The sequence below is a fragment of the Corapipo altera genome, unplaced genomic scaffold (assembly GCF_003945725.1).
Source record: "Corapipo altera isolate COAL_440 unplaced genomic scaffold, ASM394572v1 22b, whole genome shotgun sequence".
In the NCBI taxonomy this organism is placed as follows: domain Eukaryota; kingdom Metazoa; phylum Chordata; class Aves; order Passeriformes; family Pipridae; genus Corapipo; species Corapipo altera.
The window spans coordinates 16,927,356-16,948,693 of NW_020884876.1; the positions used below are offsets into that span (position 1 = coordinate 16,927,356).

General features: G+C 38.2%; 1 protein-coding gene across 4 annotated transcripts in view; it reads right to left on the reverse strand.

Moving 5' to 3' along the window:
• Nucleotides 1–5,333: 5,333 nt before the first annotated feature.
• FNIP2 (folliculin interacting protein 2) overlaps nt 5,334–21,338 on the reverse strand; it is a 49,857-nt gene continuing 33,852 nt past the window's right edge. For all 4 annotated transcript variants that reach the window (XM_027635786.1, XM_027635785.1, XM_027635783.1 and 1 more), the window contains 5 exons: nt 17,065–18,382; nt 16,117–16,273; nt 14,181–14,381; nt 10,389–10,504; nt 5,334–9,153 (listed from right to left, as the gene is read on the reverse strand). In XM_027635786.1, coding sequence (XP_027491587.1) covers nt 9,075–9,153; nt 10,389–10,504; nt 14,181–14,381; nt 16,117–16,273; nt 17,065–18,382 — 1,871 coding nt within the window. In that variant the 3' untranslated portion in view covers nt 5,334–9,074. The remainder of the gene's footprint in view (nt 9,154–10,388; nt 10,505–14,180; nt 14,382–16,116; nt 16,274–17,064; nt 18,383–21,338) is intronic.

The window sequence follows — 21,338 nt, forward strand, 5'->3', positions numbered from 1 at the left end:
ACTTTTTTGCTCATTCTGCTATTTCCTCCTGCCCCTATCCATTCACATAGTTTAAAGCCATACTCATTACAGTATTTCAGCCCATATGCATACTTCCAAGCAAAACTTCCAAGCATTATATCACTATTTTCTATATTAAAATGGCCAGATATAAACATGCTGCATTACAGCAGCACAACATTCATTACAGATACCTGTACACCAACGAGTACAAACTAGCACATAAGCTGTTTCTGTGAAGGAGTAAGTTAACATCTTGTACATTCCACATGCTTGTCTGTAACACCTTCCCACTGCCTCAAACAAGAAACTCCCTCAGAGACTCTTGATTTTTCACTTCTGCCTATATTTTTCTGAAAACTAGCACTTCTTTTGGGTGGTTACTGACTCCTGCTATTTCTTCCGAAGTGTTGCTCAGCTGCTTGTCATGAGTTACTTTTTCCCACATAATTCATGCATCTCAAGCAAAAAATAAAGATGCATAACAGCAAAGAAGCAGGTGTTCAGAAAACCAAAATACATTTATTTGGCAGAATCCATGCAGCAGATACTTTCAGCTAAAATAGTCTCATAGGCACAATTTTAATTGTACGCAGTATATAAGAATGAGCACACATTTTCTCTTCTTTTCTTTCACAAAAGAGATATGTCTGAATGTCAGACATTATGTCTCTGACTCTTTAAAGCCATTGCCAGGAAGGGAAAAGGGAAGTGTACACATGCCCTCATCTGAGCCTGGCCCGTAAGATTGTTCCATGGTGATGGCATTATTTTAGGACTCGGGTACTAACCTTTGACACAGCATCCCTGCATACCTTTGGCCAATCACCTCATCCTTCTGTAATAAATGGTGATAATTACCAGAGTGCTGAGAAAACAAACAGGAGCTGATTTCATGATGAGCCACAGACACAGGGTTAAATTTCCCGACCTGCCACCAGCCAAAGCTTAGTCAAGAACTAGGAATGGTTAATCAGTGTGGTTTACTCAGCATGGTACTGAGAATAAGATGTGTTACAGAGTGACTAGAAACAGGTTTAGTGCATCCAGAGATGATCTCAGTATCACTGCATAGTGCTGTGCTACACTGACAAGCTGTGCTATCAGGATCCTCGATGTTACATCATTACAGAGCGGTAAAACTGCATTTACCTTGAGCAAATCCACCACACTGTAAAGTTCAATCATATTTAAACCTCAACTACAATGCAACCCAGCTCAGCATCACAGCTATAAGAAGGGTAGTAACATGCACTTTGGCAGTTGACCATCATCAAACTATTGGAAGTGTAACATGGCAAAGGGCAGTCTGATGGTGCAGAGGCTTCACCCCAGACCACTAACAAGTTCATCTTTGTGCTTTTTAGCACAGTCCCCAATTGTTAAGGAAAGATTGACACTTAGCAATATTCAATGACTAGCAGCAAGATGACCTGCAGGTGCAGATCCGCTGCTTGAGTTCACTGAGACAGCAATTTCCAGGGACCCCTGCTGGAAGCGCTTTGCCTCCTGGAATGGGACCATTCCGCTCTTAGCTCTCCAACCAGACAAAGATCTGAAATCTTCTCAGCGCTAATCACTAAGTCCATGCCAGATTTTTTCAGGGCTGCAGAGCAGTTGCTGGCCACAAAAATAGACATGCAGAAAAAGCTTTGTATATTTACAAGAAAAGAAAGAATATTAATTTGAAGTGAAGCAAGGGAAGGTGGAGAAGAGTCAGCTTCCCTGTAAAGTTTAGTATGATCCCAGAGATGAACTAGTTAGATTAGGTCCTTCGCAGCAACACAGTCTAAATATCACAAGGCTCAGGACAGGAAGCCTTGTGAAGACAAGAACAGCATTCTCTAATTACCAGCTTGCCTGCATATCAAGAGCATCGGCACTCGCACTTGGGAAGCCACCAGAGCTTATTTAATTCAAGCATATAATAATGCACAGCTACTTCTCCAACCACTCCCATCAGCCAACGAATTACCTGTGAGACTCGGAATTTATTTAGCAACATGACAAATGGGCTTTGCATCTTTTGCTTTTGGTGTTTACCTACTACTGAGCAACAGGACAGGTTACTGCATTCTTGTGGGTAGAAAATGGCACATGGAAAACCAGAGGCAGCTGTCTCCCTTTGGGGTGAGGCCGTGGCTAGGTTTAACACAAATGGTTTAAATACCAGAGGCCTGACAAACTCACCTGGAACATTGGTGGCTGTTATGTTCCCAGCCGTGCTGAAATGGCACAGGTCAGTCTGTCACTGGCTTTGGCAATAGCAGCAGGTCAGCATCCAGAGGACCCTGCTCAACGAGCCTTTGGATTCAGTCACCCTTTCCATGTTAGGAATATCAAACCCTGACAGGAGACTGCCAGAACTGTAATTGTGGTAAACAGCAGGGAAAGGAAAAAAGTTAACTTTCCCTCAGTGTTAACTCCATTTTTGTTTTATTCCCCCACCAGGCAGGCCACTCCCAAATATTCCTGACCAACAAGGCCACAATGCAGGACTAGGCTGGCCTGGGGTTCAGGCAATGGAGAAGGCTCTCTTAACCCATGCAGCAATGGGTTGATGCAATGATGTGGGCATCCCATGAACCTCTGCTTCCCAAATCAAAAGTTAAGCCTTTTAAGAATTAAAGTGCTTGCACTATGACTGCAGTGACCTTGTACGAGTCAGTCCCTTAATAGGGCAGGAGGAGCTAATGGGATGGTTTGGAAATGTGATTTTTAATTTCACATTGCTTATGAGGCAGCTGTGTTTGAAGGTCAAACACATGTTGTAGGGAATCACAACTAGTTCAATTTAAAACCCCTATATTTTTCATAGCTAAAGTGAACAACTTTAGGAGATTTGTCTATCTTGAGGCTAAGAGGGCCTGTGCAGATCTTAAAAGGAAAAAAAAAAGTGATGCAATACTGTAGAAAATAAAAAATGAAAACATTTATATGACACACAGAAAAGAGGAGAAAACTACACAGGCTCATTTTACCTAGGGACAAAGAGATAAGGTAGCAAAATAAAGTTAAAATAGTAACATTAGGGACATATTTGAAACAATTTTGTCATATGCAGGGTTGGAATTCAACTTAACAGAAGGCAAAACATCTTTGTGCGCCAAAATACCCAAGCCCTTGACCCTATGCTACTCTTATCAGAACATAAAACCCCTACATTGGAAAATCTCAAGCAGACCTAAGTATCACTTCATATTTCCACATTCACAAACGTTTCTCTGCCCCTAGGATTGGGAGCTTTACTTCTTGGTGAGAAACTCATTTCTCAGGGTAGTCTGCTCTCTCTCAAACACCATTTTGTCAGATCACAGTGGAATCTCTCTTGTAGCTTCAAATGGAAAAAATTCAGTTTATGAGATTACATTTATTTTTGAGTGCTTGACTGTCACTATAAGCCCTTCAGTCATGTGTTGACCTTCAGGATTTCGAGACAAAGTTCTACTCTACTTGTACTGCTTAAACTGTTTTAGCTTTGGAATTGTGCCAGACAGACAACTAACTACAACTATTATAGGAGTAATTTTCCAGCATGCAGATTACTAGCATGTGTCCACTTAAGATAATTTTATATGGGATCAGAAGCCTTATAGGTCACAGTCTCATGGTTTGTCACTTGGCCCAATGTCCTTTATATCCAAAATCCTGTTTCATATGCTTAGTCCTGATCTCTTCAAACATATAAGTACAGAAAGCAAAAGAATATGGTGCACGGATGATCAGCAGAAAGCTTTGCTATATAACTTTTTCATTTACAGATAAAAGGAGAAAGACTGGTAGAATTTTGGTACAAGACTTAGTTAACTTTGTGATATAGTTCATGTTTACTGCTGTAGTCTTGAAATCCTTTTTACGTATGAGGAGAATCCCTTCATACGCAGGAAAACAGTACAATCAATTGCTCACTATCAATATTTATATTATTTCAAGTCACATCTTTTGAACAAATCATGGAATCTGACTGCAGAGTTTGAGAATTTTTCAAATCTAGGTATTATTTTCTCCTTTGCAGCTGTCTGTCCTAAAAGCTCTGTGGCAGCCCTCTCAGCCGCATAAGTATTTATTAATGCAGGTCTCCATCCTTTCCCAGTGCTTGGCCATTTTATACCTGTCAGCCTCCATACCTGCCTCTTCCTAACCTGCCACCATCCCAAACATACAGATTCTGAGACACTGGCTAAGTGCCCTTAAGAAAGAAATTCAACCAGTTGATATGATCAACAGCTTAACTACATTTTTTTAAGTAGTGGAATCAGAGCAGAGGAGTTTCACAGTCTCACAAAGCCTGGGTGGAAAACCCATTGCTGCCCCACCTAAACCACCAAAATAGTCCAATGGTTCACAAGTATCAAAGACATCAGGAGCTGGAGCAATCTCAGTCCTTCTCTGTTCCTAGCTGAGGAGTCCCATTTCTTCCCTTACCCCTTTGAGAGAAATTCAATTTGTTAACCCAGCAGCAGCTGTTTTTTTTTTCTTCTGTTGCAAACATGTTTCAGCTGGCTACAAGGGACTCATTGCACAACAGAGCAAGGCAAAGATTAAAACTTGCAGGTGCAGCTAGTATGACAGGAGAAAAGACTGGACAGGGTAACTGGGTTTTCTCCTCACCATCAAGCCCCTTGATGCCAAAGTTCCTGGGCTTTTCGCCTTACTTCCAAATCTTGTTAGCCTGACCAACAAGAAAACCTCAAACATTTCAGTCTACAGGTAAGAAGTGCTTACACCTTACAAATCAGACTGTAATTCAGACCTGTTCAAAGATGTTCAGCATAATTACAGTTGATCAGCTCATCTCTGTTTTTATTTCTAAATAAGGATTTTCCAATAAGTTGACAATACTAAATAGAAAGTCAGGTCTTGGAGACTTTGAGAGAAATTGATGATCTCTATTTTAAACTAAACTTCATAATCTAGCAGATATGAGGTGTCACTCATTCCCACTTGGTTGAGCAATTTTAAAAACTGGATATATTATCTAATAGTGACACATTTTTCAGGTAGCTCAAATGCACATGAAAAGAGCTAAGTGCCAGCCACACAAGAGTGTGGAAACTCCACAGGACCTATTCCAACAGTCAGTGTCTGCATTTTCCATTATTTTTTGCTGTTATTTTTCACACTATAAGAGCTCTTGTGGAGTAAAGTTTCCAAATATGCTAAAAGGATTAAATCAGGTTCCAAATTCTGTGGAGTCTTTCTGTCAGACATTTCTTGCAAGTTGCATACTCCGCTACTGGGTTATTGAATGCTCATGTGCTTTTAGACCTCAGCTACAACAATAACAGCCATTTCAGAAGTTTTAAAAAGGAAGATACCAAATATCACTAAAGTTGATTTCAGAAAGTTTATTGCACCAAATGCCGCAAAGAAATAGACCAAAATGATAGCATACATGAACAACTATAAGAAAAAAACCCATGTAGTTTGACATTGGTATTCAGTCATTCCTAAAAAAGCCTATGTTCTCCAAACATGCAATAGCAACACACATTTTTTTCTACTATGAAAAACCTGCTATGTCAAATTAGCTCATTCGACCTTCAAAAAAAAAAAAAAAAAAAAGGAAAATGTCTATACTATATTCAGTAGTTCAGACTTGATTTTTATTTGGATCCTTTTAACTGAAGTTAGACTTGGGGGTAAGTGATCGTTTTGCGTATACCTTATATACAAGAATTTGGTGCATCTGAAAAGTTTTTGACTTCAAGAGTAAAGATGCATATAGTAGTAGGGAGTGGGGAAGATCAATCTAGAATTCTGGAGGATGGTATTAGAAAAGTGAATTACAGAATCAATGTCTATTAGTTTTTTGGGGGCAGAAGAAAATACTATATCTTAGTTCAGAGAGTACCTACTGAAATTAAAATGTTTAATTCTTGGTATCGTTTGGGGTTAAAGAATTCATTTAGATTAAATACTACAATTTAGCAGTTCACTTCTCCCCTCTGTTTAGTCTTGCCTGAAAAAAAGCATACATTCTTTAAATTTCACTGTGTAAACTGCAATTATGTGGGATTTTGGAAAGACTGTGCACTCCCACTTAACCAAGAAAGTATGTATTTAAGTTTACAAAAAACCTACATAATACTGATAAAAACAACTTTGGAATATTTGAAAATTAAGCTACATTATCAATTTTCAACACATCTGTACATTCATATCACTTTTCATCCTATTAAAATAAAACCAGAAACATGCCCTAAAAATGTCTAAAAACCACATCTGTAAATACTTACTGCCCTGTCATGCCACACCAATTTACATAAACATCAAGATGCTACCGAAAACAAGTTAAAAGACTTTGAGTCAAAAAAAAAAAAAAGCCCTAGAAAGTGGAATCCTGTCAACTGAGGTAGTACGTTTGGTGGAGGGGGAAATATATAATTAGCTTTCATTAGTGTAAAGCCTTTTAAAGGTAATAAAGAGCTTTTGTTTTGAATTTTCTTTCCCCCAAAACTAAAACTGTAAGAATAAGATAGTTCAACATGTAGTTTCTGAAGAGCAGCAAAATGTTAGAGAAAGCAGCAAGAACTATAAAGTTTTAGCCTGGGCTAAAGAAAATCCAAGTGTTTTTGACCATCGGCTCACATGCCACCATAAGGTTAATTGATGACTCGCCAAAGGGCAGATTTTTTAATTTTTTTTTTTTTAAATAGTTGATGTAGTAAAATCAGGTATTACTGACTATGGTATTCATATTGAAATCACTGAATGTCTGCTGACCTCTGACTTCTTTAGTACACTCTGTGATAACAAAAGCACATCTTTATGTTAGCATCTATTTCTTTGAAGAATTGTCAGTGCCTGGTCAGATAAAAACCCAACTTATACTTTAAAGAACTGGAATTGACTTTTAATGATCTCAGCTACTATTTAAGAGTGATATGAAATACAGAAAATACATGAGGATTCCTATATACACTCAGGGAAGCAGTTTGATAGTCTTACACATGCACATGTTCTCCATCAAAAGGGTAGTTTCGGAATAACGTGACTTGCTCTATGGTTCTTACTTTGTCTTAACCCTGTGAAATAGAAAGCAGTATCTGCTAAAAGTTATATGCAGAGGTAAGTTTACTTTCCAGCAGATATCCAGAGACAAGAAAAGTTTCCTTAACTACAAGGAGGAGACAACCTGAACCACAGAAATATTTTAGCCTTTTTAGGCAAAATACTAGGGAGAAGTATGAAAATGCAATAAAAGTAACATTTGGAATGTCAGGTCAGAAAACCAGCATAGAAGAAACAGCTTTAGAAGTGTTACCAGAATATTAAGTATCCCTCCACGTGGAAACAACCTCTTTTCACAGTAGGTCAGTCTACCTATTTCCCTCAAAAAGCAACACAAGGTTAATCAAGACCCCCATCACATTTAAACAATTCACAATATGCACATTTCATTATTTCAAATCATTGAAAGTTTACTGTAGAAAAGTCCAAACATCAAGGTAGTAGGAAATAAAAACACTTGCAGTAAAAGTGTGTCCCTTCAGTGTTAAAAATCTGTAATCATCAACAAGGAGAACTCACAACTGGTGACCAAGAGTTTCTTATAAGAATTCACTATTTTCAAGCAATTGTGTTGCCAGCAATCTGCTTGCAAGATGACAATTTCAGACACTGCATTCGCAGTGGCTCAAAACAGAACAGTCCAACATTGAGTTTGTTTAAGAATGTTTTGATCCTTTGTTCTCTCCTCAGTCTGGTCCGTAGTTTCATATCCAGCTTAACAGTGCGTGATGCAAAAAAAGTATTTTTTTACATTCATTTTAATCAACCACATGAAAACAGTGAAATACAAAATTTTATTTTGCTTTCTAGAAACACCAGAGGCCAGTATCAACTAGGGGAGAAGTAGTTTCTGGTGTCAGAGTACTTAACCTATTAAGGAAAGGCACCTGGATGATAGTTCAAGATTTCTGCAGAATCAAAAAGAGTAATTGCAAACATTCATAGTAATATCAAATATTGGGGTTTGCCCCCTACATTTCATTTTACTTCAAACAATGTTCCTCTTTTATTCCTACTGAGCATGACAACTTGTAGCTGGAAAAAAGTAATACTTTTGACTAAAGGTTTGGTGGGGTTTTTTTGTTGTCTTTTATTTCCCCAATAGGATTGTCTTCAGTTTGTGCCAATGGCTTGGTGTATGTGTGCACAGACACGTGCTGACAGCACTGGCATCATTCAGAAGGTTTTCAGATTCATACTCCTTGGAGATGGTAATACTTGATACCAAGACACAGGTTTAGTTCCCAGGACTACAGTCATACAGCAACTCAAGAGTTATTAAAGTTGCATCAGCAACAAATGTAAACTTGTAGCAGAAGTTCCATAAGGCTTTCCCACAAAATCCCTATCTCAGAAGTTCATTCCATTCCATCTCTAGCCATGGGCCCATTTGAATGCCTCCTCATTAAAACAGAAGCAGCCACAGCTCTCAACCTCTTGTCCTTAAAGGGAAAAGTAACATCAACCTCACGCACACCTCCATTTCCACATAACATTTGGCTGCTGAATCCAGGTTCCTTGTTCCGAGCCCATCACTTCTACTATACAAAATCACGTGTATGCTCCGCAAGAAAATCATGTCCCACCTAATACACTTGGGTATAGGAATGCTATATACAGAGTTTACAGCTCCTCCTCCTCCCCAGCAAAGAAACATACACCACACCACACTCACAAGCATAGTATTACAAAATCCATTTTAACCCACTTGTTCTTTTGACTGGTACTTCATGGTTTTGAGCAGCGTTTTGGATGGCAGCTCCTGGTCTGCCACATAGCGTTAACTTTTGTCCTCTGAATAAAAATAAAATACAAGGATGCAGTCTCTTAAGTCAGAAGTGAGATTGTAAGAAAAACCTGAATGCCTTTGACATTATGTAAACTGAAGTCCTCCGATAAAACATCCGGTTGAGATCAGAATCGGAAGGTGGTAGAATGTACAGTCATCACCTGCTTTCCTCAGTGCTCCCCTTTACCAGTGTTTGGCACCTCTGTTCTTCGTTCAACATTGCCATTTTCTTAACTTTACTTTAAGGGAATGACTATCCTGAGAGTTTAATTTATAAGAGTATTTGAGCAACATATGGGGAATGAGTACTTGCTATAGCAGCCAACAGAGGCAAGTCATTGGATTCAATCCTAGAAATTAAAAAAAAAAAAAAAAAAACTTTAAAATATACAGTCACCTTCACAAGAAAAAACAAAAGAAGATATTTTTCATTCACTTTAAAGAAACTGGAAGTGTCTTGCTGTAACTAAGTTCATTGTTTAATTCTTATTTATTGCCATTACTCATAACATACCAGTAAAGGTAGGTAATAATGTTTAAAATCAAGAATTATCCTACTATTTAACTCAAAAGACAGTATTATATTCTGTGCTATACAATCTTTTGTAATTTAAATAAAAACCCTTTTATTTATTTGCTAAGCTATGAGCCTTAGCTTGTAGTCTTCCCAGTCAGCAGGCACCAGTAAGCCCAGTTTAAGCAAGTACTAAGCATCAGTTTATGGAAGACTATGCATTTCAGGTTTTGAATATAACTCTGTTCACTATATAGTAGCGCTTTCTTACCAAAAATGACTAAAAACTGAAATTATTAATTTTTACACAATAACAGTTCAAGGAATGTCTCTCAAATGCATTGGTCAGCTTCCAACCATTTCTAAATGTGAAGCTGCTCAGAGGCCAGGATGTACATGTATACTTATATATATTTAGCATATATACGCACACTGAGAAGAGTGCTTATTTCAGGTTTTCACTATTTACAGCTACATTTCTGAATGATATCTTGAACAGTCTGGAAAAAGATGAATTAGATTTAATTTACAGTGCTAAAAAGCATCTTGAGAATGTGTTTTCACTTCTTCCCCCTTTTCTGCTGTCAGCAGGCACATCGCTCAAGGTTATATGCCAATCAAGTACTATTATTAGGAGACAGGTGCCCAATAGGACACCCGTTTGTTTTTCTACATCTGCTTTTTGAGACCCTCTCTTCCCTCAAGATACAAATATACTACCTAATCTTCCAAAAATTCCGAAGTATTTGTTGGGATGAAGTTTTCATTAAGGAAATCACGACAGAAGGGAGTGTGTATGAATGCATGCTTAGCTTCCTAAGGACCAAAATCCAAACTTTCCTTATTCTGAAGATTTAAGAGTAACAAGTAATTTGTTCTTGCTGTATAAATGTCTCCTCCCAATTTCCAGATAGCTCAGCAGAACCCATTTGCACACCTTATAAGGCACATGAGAGAGTGTTAAATATGAAGCAAGTCCTTGTGAGAACAAGATATCAAAATTCAGATGAAAAGGAAAAATAACTGCCCCAGATTTTGCTAGTGGTTAAGACTGATACCTGCAATACTCACCCCAATACAATTCCTAGTTCTTTTACATGCACTCTTGTATGTCCTCGCAGATATTCTGAAAGCATTTTGCTTTTGAGATACATCTCTTGTAGTCTATCCTCAAGATGCATTATGCACTGTAAACAAAGATCAAAAACCTCAGAATGGCTTTAGCAATTGCATGCAAACATTACAGATATGTAAGCGTATCACTTTACCTTGTATCTTTGCCAGAAGATAAAATAAATCTATACTCCAACATCTAGAAGAGGTAATTGGTTTTGTTACAACTGTGCTACAAACATTAAAACAGTTACAGTATCCCACAAAGAAGAAACCCCTGATAGAACTGGGACATTCCAGCTCTCCTGGCCAGCCAGTTTACTGCACTAACTCCATTTTCCACTAAAGTAAACCACTGTGCTTCTGCTTTCAGCACTTTTAACTGAGTTCAAAACCACTCTGAACATCTGACTAAGAATCAAACCAGAATCCTTAGATCAAGATATCTTTGTTATAAGTCAATACCATTTTTCTGAAAGACTTGGTTTAGACAACAGTTCGTAAAATTATCATTCTAGCTCTAAGGCTCTAGTGCCATTCAAGAAACTAACACTCAGGAAGTAGAAGACATCAGTACCTTATTCATCAAAAAATTATAACTCTTTTGCTGACAGCTTTCCTGTAGCAGATAAGATACAAATCCATTCTAGGCATTTGTGTTTATTATTTCTAGGTACTTCTAGTTTAAAATTGCTTAAACATTTGATGCTGATTGCCAAAAGGTAACAGTTCAAGTTGAAACATCAATTTAATCACACCCCTTTTCCTTCAGCAGTGGAATGCTAGAAATGCATATTATTTTTAAATACAGTCATGTGATGCATGGTCATTTCTCATACATCAACTACAAGAGAGCAGATGAACTTCAGCTTCAAAGAGAAAGAGGGGTTATTTTGGTAAGACAAGGTCAGTAGTTAGCATGTCTTCACAAGGTAAGTAGGTAGGATGTCTTATCAGGTATTTTGTTCTAGGACAAAAGGCACATTCACTTTGATATATTCCTTCTTTTCATAAGGATGACCACTTCAAAAAAGTTAAATTAGTTCAGCTCTCCAAACTCCAGGAGATGAAAGCAGGAAGTGCATGCAGCACCTCACATTATCAAATGTATAATCATCCAGTAGGCATACACAGCAATTAGAAACAGTAGCAGCAAACAGCTTCAGGCCATTGTCTCATGTGCTTCAAGTTGAATGAAGGCCTAAGTATTAGAAATGAGATCTGGTAAAACCTGTTTTTTTAATTAACAAAATAATGATGAAAAAAATAGACTCAGGGTTGTAGGTAGCCTACCATGCATTTTTCTGATTGTCTGGAGCAAGACGAAGATTTTTGATGATTTTTTAATAGCTAATACCAAGTCTTAATCATGGAAGATGAAGAGGCATTTTAAAAAATGTGCTAGATGGTAGTAGAGTAAAATAATTGACACCAGTGGAGGAAAGGCAAAAGCTTTTTGGCAGTAGTTTGATCTATTTGCTTCAAGCAAATTTTCACTTAAATCATTTTAATCATACCACTTCTGATTCTGGCCAAAAGGGAAACATTCTTATCTTTTACATTACAGGTAACTCTAATGCAAAAAGCCTATGAGCACTGCCTCAGTAGTTCAGGGGAGCATGCAGCTGATTCACAAAGCAGCAGTATTTGTATATTTCAATTCCAGTATTTGTATAAAGGATTATGGATTATTTATTTTTTCAAGTTATGAGGCAGCATGTAAGAAAGAATGACACATGATTTTAAAAGGAGGATTGTTTACATAATATTATCTGCTCCTTATTAACATCAGCAAAGAATCAAAAGACATTTCTCCCCACAAGCTTGGTACATGAACCCCTTTTGTTGAAAACTTCCACAAGTCTTTTGGTTTTAATGTTAGCTTCCTCTGCAGTTTTTCTCATTGACTAAATGGAAAAAAAAAAGTCAAGTTACTTCTAAAAATAGAAGAGTAGCTTAAAATGAGTTTAAAGGTGTAGGTAAAACTTTTGGCATATTGCTGAAATGCAGTAGTCGGAATCACTTCCCTCTCATCAGGGCATACTGCAAAGCTCTCTGTAGCACTGTCACCAGTCAGAAGTGCCAGAAGGAAGATATCACCACTTTCATCTGGTCTCAAGTTGTGTTTTGTTTTCTGTTGTACCAAAAAACCCAAAAATACTTATTCATCTGAACATCTAAAGAAACATGCACTCCTAGAGGAAACTTCAAACATACTGCATTATGCTCATCTCTGACTGATATTAGTACATCAGTACATATGGTTTCTGTCCAAATTAAAATCAATAGAAACACTACAATTAAAAAGTCACACTTCTCCCCCTAGAGTTTAGTAGAACACTTAACTGCCACGCACCAATGTTCTGTTCTAGCAGAGTTGCACAATCCACCAACAGAAGGATCAAAGTGTCTCTAACATGGATTATACAAAATTTATCAACTACTAGCATTGTCACTTCACTGTTCCTTTTTGTAAGAAAAAGCAAATAAAAACCTGAAAATCATTCCACCTCCAGACCCCTCCCAAATCACACAAACCATAAAGAAATTGCATACACAAATCCCAAGGCAATCTCGTAAAGAACACTTCAGTCGCAGAATCAACTATTCGGTTTAAAAATGCCAGAATTTAAGGTGTGACTGTGACAGTGTTAGGTTATAATTTCAACCAAAGTTGCATATTTTTCGACACCCAGAAGAATCCAAAGACAACACTGAAAAACATACCCACACATTTTGCCTAGCATTTGACTTCAAGAACACAGTGTAATCAATACTACTAATTTTATCCAAAACAGTGCCAAGTAATACTACTTACAGCTGTTAGTATTTAGCTCTATCTTTCTCTTCCATCTGCTGGCACAGTCATTACACAGGATTCCTACAAAGTTTCTCAAGGCTATCTGCTGAAGGACAGATCAATTCTGCTAACTGCAAAAGCAGTGAGCACTGAAAAAAAACGACTCCATCTCCCCTCACCTACAATCGTGCATTAAAAACTGTATTACAATTACTGCTATCAGACTTGTGAGTAATTTTGTTGTAATAGCAGAGCCAGCGTTACTGATTTGCTCTGATGAACTCCACAACAAATGAGGACAGAAAAGGATGCTGTGGGACAGGGAGCACGCAACATGACAAAGTAACATCCTCTGCTGCGACCCGCTCGTTCTCCCAGGTGTCTCATCCCATTAATCCTATGGAGACATCAGCAAGTCTACCCAAGACAGCACTTGCTGACAGGGGTGGCTAAAATATACACAAAATAGAAGGGTCAGATTAGCACACAGAGGCACAATTACTTGGAGAGCAGAGAGAGGCATCCACTGCATGGGGTTGAATAGAAAGCGCAAGAATAGAAAGTTGTATGCCAGAACCAGGCTTAGGTAAATAGACACTTCAACAACCTAAAGAAGTGTGGAAATCATTCAAACAAAAAAATAAGAACCAAATTTAAGAGTCTTAAACATAAACACATGAGGACCATGCTAAAATTGCCTAAAAAATTTGAGTTTTGGCACACGTATTTTCAAGTAGTTAACTTTAATTTGTTCTATTAAACATAAATTACAGCTAAACCAGCATCCGTTATTGAACTGTAGCATGGATTCTTTTCAATATGTTGTAACAACTCTGCATTATTTCAGGCATCACTTCATTGATATAGCAACACGGTATACAAAACTCTGCATCTGCTATCTGAGCTAAACCATTTTCATTAGCTTCAGTCTGCAGTAAGGAAATACTTACGAAGTCAGCTGGGACGTTGAGTTTGTAAAGCTGCAAAATAGACTGCAATAAACTGGATACTTGACTTGAAACCAAAACATCCTTGCCTAACTTCATACTGTCCATCATCTTTCTCTGGCTTGTAGCTACTTGTACGTTCCATTTATCTGTGTCTGCAATAATGCAGACAGCTTCTGCTATGGGCTCATCTAGCACTGGATGCTGCAACAGAAACAAAATACAATTATGTGACACTTCCATATACATTTCCACAGCTCAGTTTGAGGTTCTATTTTCATTCACACTGAGGCAGGGAGTAAGAAAGTGATTCAATGTCCAATAGGGAACAAAAGCCATCTCAAAAAACAAGGAATACCAACTTAAGACAGGATTTATATTCAGCAACTTTGGATCAGGTCTTAACTGCCAATTTGATCGAGGCATTTAGTTTTAATTAATGCTTCAAAATCACTACTCCATTTTATTTTTCTTCACATATTCCACCTACCCTGAAAACAAATTTCTTTCAAAATGAAGAGAGTAATAATTACACTAATCCAGTGATGGTGAAAGTATGTTCAATGTTTCAGAGATATGTGAGACATTTTACTATGCAGAATCAAGGGCAGGTTATCACAGAATAGTTAGGGTTGGAAGGAACCTCTGGAGATCACCTAGGCCAACTCCCCGACCAAGGCAGGGTCATCTAGAGCAGATGACACAGGAACACGTCTGAGTGGGTTTTGATTGCCTCCAGAGAGGGAGAATCCAGAACATCCCTGGGCAGCCTGTTCCAGTGCTCTGCCACCTTCAATGTAAAGAAGTTCTTCCTCATGTTGAGGTGGACCTTCTTGCGTTTTAGTTTATGGCCATTACTCCTTGTCCTGTCACTGGGCACCACCGAAAAGAGTCTGGCACCACTCTTGACCCACCTTTGAGATATTTACATGCATTAATGAGATTCCCTGTCTTCTCTCTAGACTAAACAGGCCCAGCTACTGCACTTTCTCCTCATAAGAGAGATGTTCCAGAGTTGTCTTTTTGAACTGTGGAGACCAGAACTGAACGCAATACCCGAGATGTGGTCTCACTAGGACCAAGTAGAGGGGCAGGATCACCTCCCTTGACCTGCTGGCCACACTCTTTGATGCATACCAGGATACCATTGGCCCCCCTGGCTGCAAGGGCATACTGCCAGCTCATAGTCAACTTGTCATCCACCAGTGAAGAGACACAGCATCATATAAGACCAATCTGATGTTGTTTCAAGAAGTTAGTTACATACACACACATCACTGTTTTGGATATTACATGCAGTCATGCCAGCAGGATGATTCTTAATTGCTACAGAGAAGCTGCAGACAATTACTAGATAAGCATTTTAAATTGCATATTGAGGTCAGACAATTATTTCAGTGAAAGGTTAGTTATAAATTCTATAGTTTAGGAATACCTACAGTCGAGTAAGAACATGGCAAAGTTCTTATCCACAGACAATTACTTTCTATAGTCAGTCATTTCTATTACAGATTAGTATCATACAGGCCTCAACAAGACTTTATCTCCCTTGCAACACATGCCACTAAAGTGGCAGAATATGATGTTTCAACTTGCGTATCATTTTTCTGAAATACAGATAATTCTGTCTGCTATTGTGACTGAAAAGAGAAGCAGCTTGAGAGTTTTTTTTCTTGTCACTTCAAGTTGCAAACAATCTTCCTTGTGTTTATCTTTGAAGAGAAGCCTTAAGAGAGTATAAAGGAAAGCACACAATTCTTGTGTGAACACGCTCTGCATATAATGAATTACGGGCTTACATCTTTCAAGAAGGAAGACATGGCAGGTGTGGCTGTTCAGAACAGGTAAGTAAAAAAGAAACCTATTGAAATAATCTGCTTCTGTTGATCTCAGTAATATCACAACTCCTGCTATGACTCAGAACAGTACTTTAACTCACGTGCATCGCATGAAGTAGATCTGCTAGTAGACACTGCTTGAGTTTTTCATCATTATTTATTCCGTGCAGCACTAGATCAGGTATATATGTATGACAGTAACCACCCAGAAGCGATCTTCCGAAGTTTTTCACACATTGACTGCTGATGGTATTTGACCTGAAATACAGAAATGCAAAACAGGTAAGATTCTTGCTCCACAAACTGCATTCAGATTTTACAGGAACACGAAGTTAGGTTTATCAACCTGCTTCTACTGCAAATATTAATCAACAACTGTACTCAAAGTACATGTAAATGTTCACACCAGTAAACATTTACTGGTGCTCTTCGAAACAAGAATTTTAAAAGCTTAAATTTAACAATGTACTGATTCCTTCAAATTCAAAAATAAGCAAATTTACATGTATTAGAGCTTGTGGTACGTATGAGCTTCCTGTTCTGCACCTAAAAAATTTGCTAAATTTGAATTTTCTCCAGTTCTCATGCTTAAGGTCTAGAAACCTACCTTAAGCATCAAGTTCCACGTGTACCTATAATGCTCAAAAGTTTTCAAATAGGATGCCCGTATTTATTCCAAATCTGTCTTTGACTTGTCAATTATGTCAAATCTAAACAATTACCTGTTTAAACAAAGTTTTCCTTGTCCTCAGATGTTCTCTCTACATGTCTACATTAAACGTTACAGGCAGTTTTTATATAAAAAGTCTGACCACTTTTTGTTAGACATTTGAACTATACCTTTGTTACAAAACTTCTTCAAACCTGCTGTCTCTGTTTTCTTTTTGCCCAATCTGTTTACAAGATTTCTAACCACATCAGTGTCTGTTACTGATTTGTTTGCAAGGAACTTAGTCAAGACTCCAGAAGATTTCAGACTTGAAACTCTGAAAAACTCTAAAGTAACAAGAGCTTTTAATTTACTTCTAAATTAAATCAGACTACTTTACCTTGGTAAAGGAAGTTCCACTTCCGCAAATTCTTCAAGTCGTTTGCTGACATTATCACAATGCACTTCATCAGGGATACAACAGTCACCTTCTTCATCACTGGCTCCAAGAGCACTGTCTGAACTCTCGTTCCTTGGAATGTCCCCTTCAACTCTGAAGGAGGTTTTCCTTCCAGCATCCCCATAGGGGACATCTTTAGCACCTGCTTTAGGGGAATCCTGTTTGACAGCAGAATCTGCTTCTACGCAGTCAGAGGAATAGTTCTCTAAGTTGCCAGAGTATAAAGTTCTATTTTCTTTTATGTTTGGCAATTTTACAGTTTCTATGTTATCCGTGGGCAAAAGCAGTTCACTTGATATGGCATTCTTTAAATTCATTTCAGTTCCTTTACTTTCCATATGTTGGTTAAGTGTACTCTCCTTCTCCTCACATGGTGGGATTTGGGCATAACAAACATTATGTTTACTGAAGGGTATAAAGGCAGCTTCACAACTGTCTTCTTGATTCTGAGAGGCATCCATAGCCAGACTTGGGGAACTTGAGGCACAATGTATCACCTCTGTATTTTTTCTGAATGCCTTCAGATTTTCATCCATTTCTCTTCTACAAGTTTCTAAGTCTGACTCTGGTGATGCAGAACTTCCAATCTGAAAGGTGACCTTTTCTAAGTGGGAACTCCTGTGGCCAGACCTTTCAGGACAAGGTAAGGCAGATGACCTACTAGAAAGCTGATTTTCTGCTTTTCTCTCATTCTGGTTCTTGTTCATCTTTACATCCATTAAATCCTCTAATTTAGATAACTCTTCAGAGTGATAGGATACTATGCCTGTGTCAGCGACAGTTCTTTTCCTACCATCAGCTGCTCCTTTACAGAAACTGCTAGTTAGACAGTCCACAGATGCTTCGGAGCTCTGACTGGCCTTTCCAATTGCTTCCTTCTTTTCCTTTGAAGAGATCGGGACAGCATGAGTGCTTTCGGGGTCATGCACCCACTCTACAATACTGTTGTTCTTACTTCCATCATTCTTTGGAGGTAGGATTGGAGGCACAAGAGCAGGTTCATTTTTAACAGTGACAACCACATAATCAGACTCCTCCACCTCTCCCTTTTCTAGTGCAGTTGTTATCTTACTTCCATTTAGCACTTGTTCTCCTTCTCCAGCCGACTCGCTCCACGTCAGCTGATTCTCCTGCAGCTCAGAGCACCGAATGAAGTAAGTTAGAACATAGAGCAAGCGCTGCACCAACTCCTTGCGTTTTCCAACAATAACAGTTCGAGTCAATCTAACCGGAGAGCCTATGGCACCGTAGAGATCACCTACACAGGAAAGCAAAAATTTCATTTTAATATAACCTTCACTGGTCAAATTCAATACATTTTGAAACAGCATTTACTATGGACACAAATCAGACAATTCATTTCTTTCACAGTAAATTCATAAAAGTTTAAAAGAATAAGGACAGACAAAAAAGTCCCCTACTGCTTCTTACACCTGGCTTTTGTCTGGAAGTGTTTTGGTGTTTTTTGTGAGGAATTAGCTGCTATTGCTCATTTTCTTTCTGTTCAAAGCCACTAAGTTTTTTATTCACACAATGCTTATAAGGTATTATCACTTAGAAACTGACAGAAGAGGGGGTGAAGAAGAAAGAAGACCCAGAAAAACTCCAAAGCAAGCTATACTATTTTCTATTTTTCTACTTATTTTCTTTCACATCAAAGTGACTTTTTTTCTGTTGAACACAGGCATTTTTACAGAGAAAATCTAAATTACATTTTTCAGGACTAAGAAATCAAAAAAAGGATTAAATATTAGCTTAATAAATAAGGTTCAGGAAAAAGAGGCCTTATTGAGCAAGGCTCGTGGTATAGACTTGGAGTCAACCTCACTAACATGAGCATTTATCTGTGGCAGGGGGCAGTGGAGAACTAGAAAATTTTACTACCTAAAGTACAACTGTAATATGAAAGGTAGGCACTACAACGTAATCTGAGTCCCCTCAAGAACTACTTATTTACTAGATCGTTTATCCTGAAGAACTGCTTTTTTAACAGAACTAAGGTCATACATATCCTACTTTCAACATATTTGTTTGGGAGAGTGGTAGCTATCTTCCAGTTGCTTATAATCATCTATCAGCTACAGAGTTTCTACTCCAAAGTTCTGGGAAAGTAAACATAGCTAGCCAATAAGGGAATGTTCACATGCTCTCTCAAAGATGGACTAACTCAAGAAGTGTTTATTACCAGGTTGAGTTAACCCTGTTGTCTTCACCTGACACCCATTAGAAAATACCAACTAAAATGTCTTTGCTTAAACAAACTGTGACTGATCTCACCAGCACATGGCAGACAGTCAGCAAAAGCTCAGTTTTCTTCAGCCACCTTAATTGCTCAAAGCAGATTTCTCTACCTTGAAACTTTATCAGCTACCTGCTAATCTACTGGATTGCTTTAGGTGCTAAATCCTTACTCTGAGCGGCTCAAACTCTGTTCTGGATGGAGTTTGCCATCAGGATTTTGTATGTGACCTCAAGAAGCAACATTATATTAAAGTTATAATCAGAGCTTCAGAAAAATTTCTACTAAGGGCAAGGGGACGTCTGGCTTCAATATGAGGACACTAACACAGCAAAAAACCTCCAAACATATTTATGCCCAGCCTCCTCCTCACTATACAGAACATAAAAGGAATAAGGTTTCTGACTCCATTCCTACAAAACAAGGATCAATGAGACAGTAATTCTATGGCTCTCACTGTCTCCCCAGCCAAGATCTGCCATTTCTCATGATTCTAGTGATGCACTGGAGAGGCTGCTGTGTAGTGGCATCAGTGTTGCCATCTTTCCTCAATTAGGAACAACATTGAGACCAATCTCATAGCCTAACATGCTAGCAAATTCATTTCTCAGTAACCAAAAGCAGGCTTCAAACTACTCAATTAACCTCAAAGCCTGGCAGGCCACAAGAACAAGTAATCTGGAAAGGAAATGGGAAGATACTTTTGAGTTGAGCACAGTTGCTATGGAAATCAGATTCAGACTTCATGTTAATTTGCACAATTGCTTTTTATATAAAACCATTACTAATAAGACAGCATAAAAAGTCAAAATTGTGATTTTCAAAACATACTAATACTTGTTGTTAACACTATTATATCGAAGCTGATGCTTAACAGACAGTATGTCTTCCTGACAATGGGACTTACTGTTTTATCAGTATGTAACTGTAATTGATACATAATATGTAATGACAATAGAGGTCTGAAGGTGGAAAAACAAGTGGAAAATCCCTTTCTTAATAAAACATCATTTCCATTTTAAATACTAAGACACATGACTTTTTGGTTTTCCTCCCTCTTCCTAAAGAAGGAGACCAGCAGAGGGCAACATCTTACTTTCGTGATCAGTTTTTGCAACCACTTAATAATGGCTTTTTGGGTTTTATAAAAATGAAACAAAACCAGAAAGCATTTTGAGTTCAGGCACTAAGAACTTGTCAGGGCAGAAAACGCCCAGATTCTTGACTAGTCACCAGTGGTCACTCCTGGGGAGTGACCATAAGCTCAGCAGCAGCTCTTATGCTTCCAGTCCAGCTGGTTTTTATAACTCCAGGCCTTGCTCTGTCCTCAACACCATGAACACACTTCTAATTTCTCCTTCTGTCTAAACTCTGCACAATGTTTAAAAGACATCCTAAGCCAGGAAACAATTCTACTGCAACTATATGGTCAAGGCAGCAATTATTAGTTTCATAACAGTTGCTGAGAATAACGAGTATAATTGAAACAATTAGCAAAAAACACAACCAGTAGCACAGTGTAAAATTCACATTATTGCTTTAGTGTGCACATGTGTTATCCTACATAGCAATACAGTGTATCAGTTACAGTGAAGGCTGACCTGATGTCACTCACATCTCCTGCCAAGAAGGAAGACTTTTCCAGGATTTACCACTGGCAGAATTATTCTCTCAGCTTTCACTCACCTACTCATCTGACATCAGTTGTTTAGTCCTCTGTATCGAGACAACTTATAAGCTATAAATTATTTGCCAAAGAACAGCTTGAGGCATGCGGCATAATAAAAAAATCTTGGACCAAGCCCACTCATGTAACTGTGAATGGAGGTATTGTCACTTGCCAGACTTCCGATTTGTTGTTTTGCTGTCTATCCTACTCTGTGAGAAAGAGATAAAACCAAGTAGAACCAGGGCAGCTGCAACTACAAAGGGACTCCAAGACCAGATAACTCCCCTCAATCCAGTCTATTCCCTC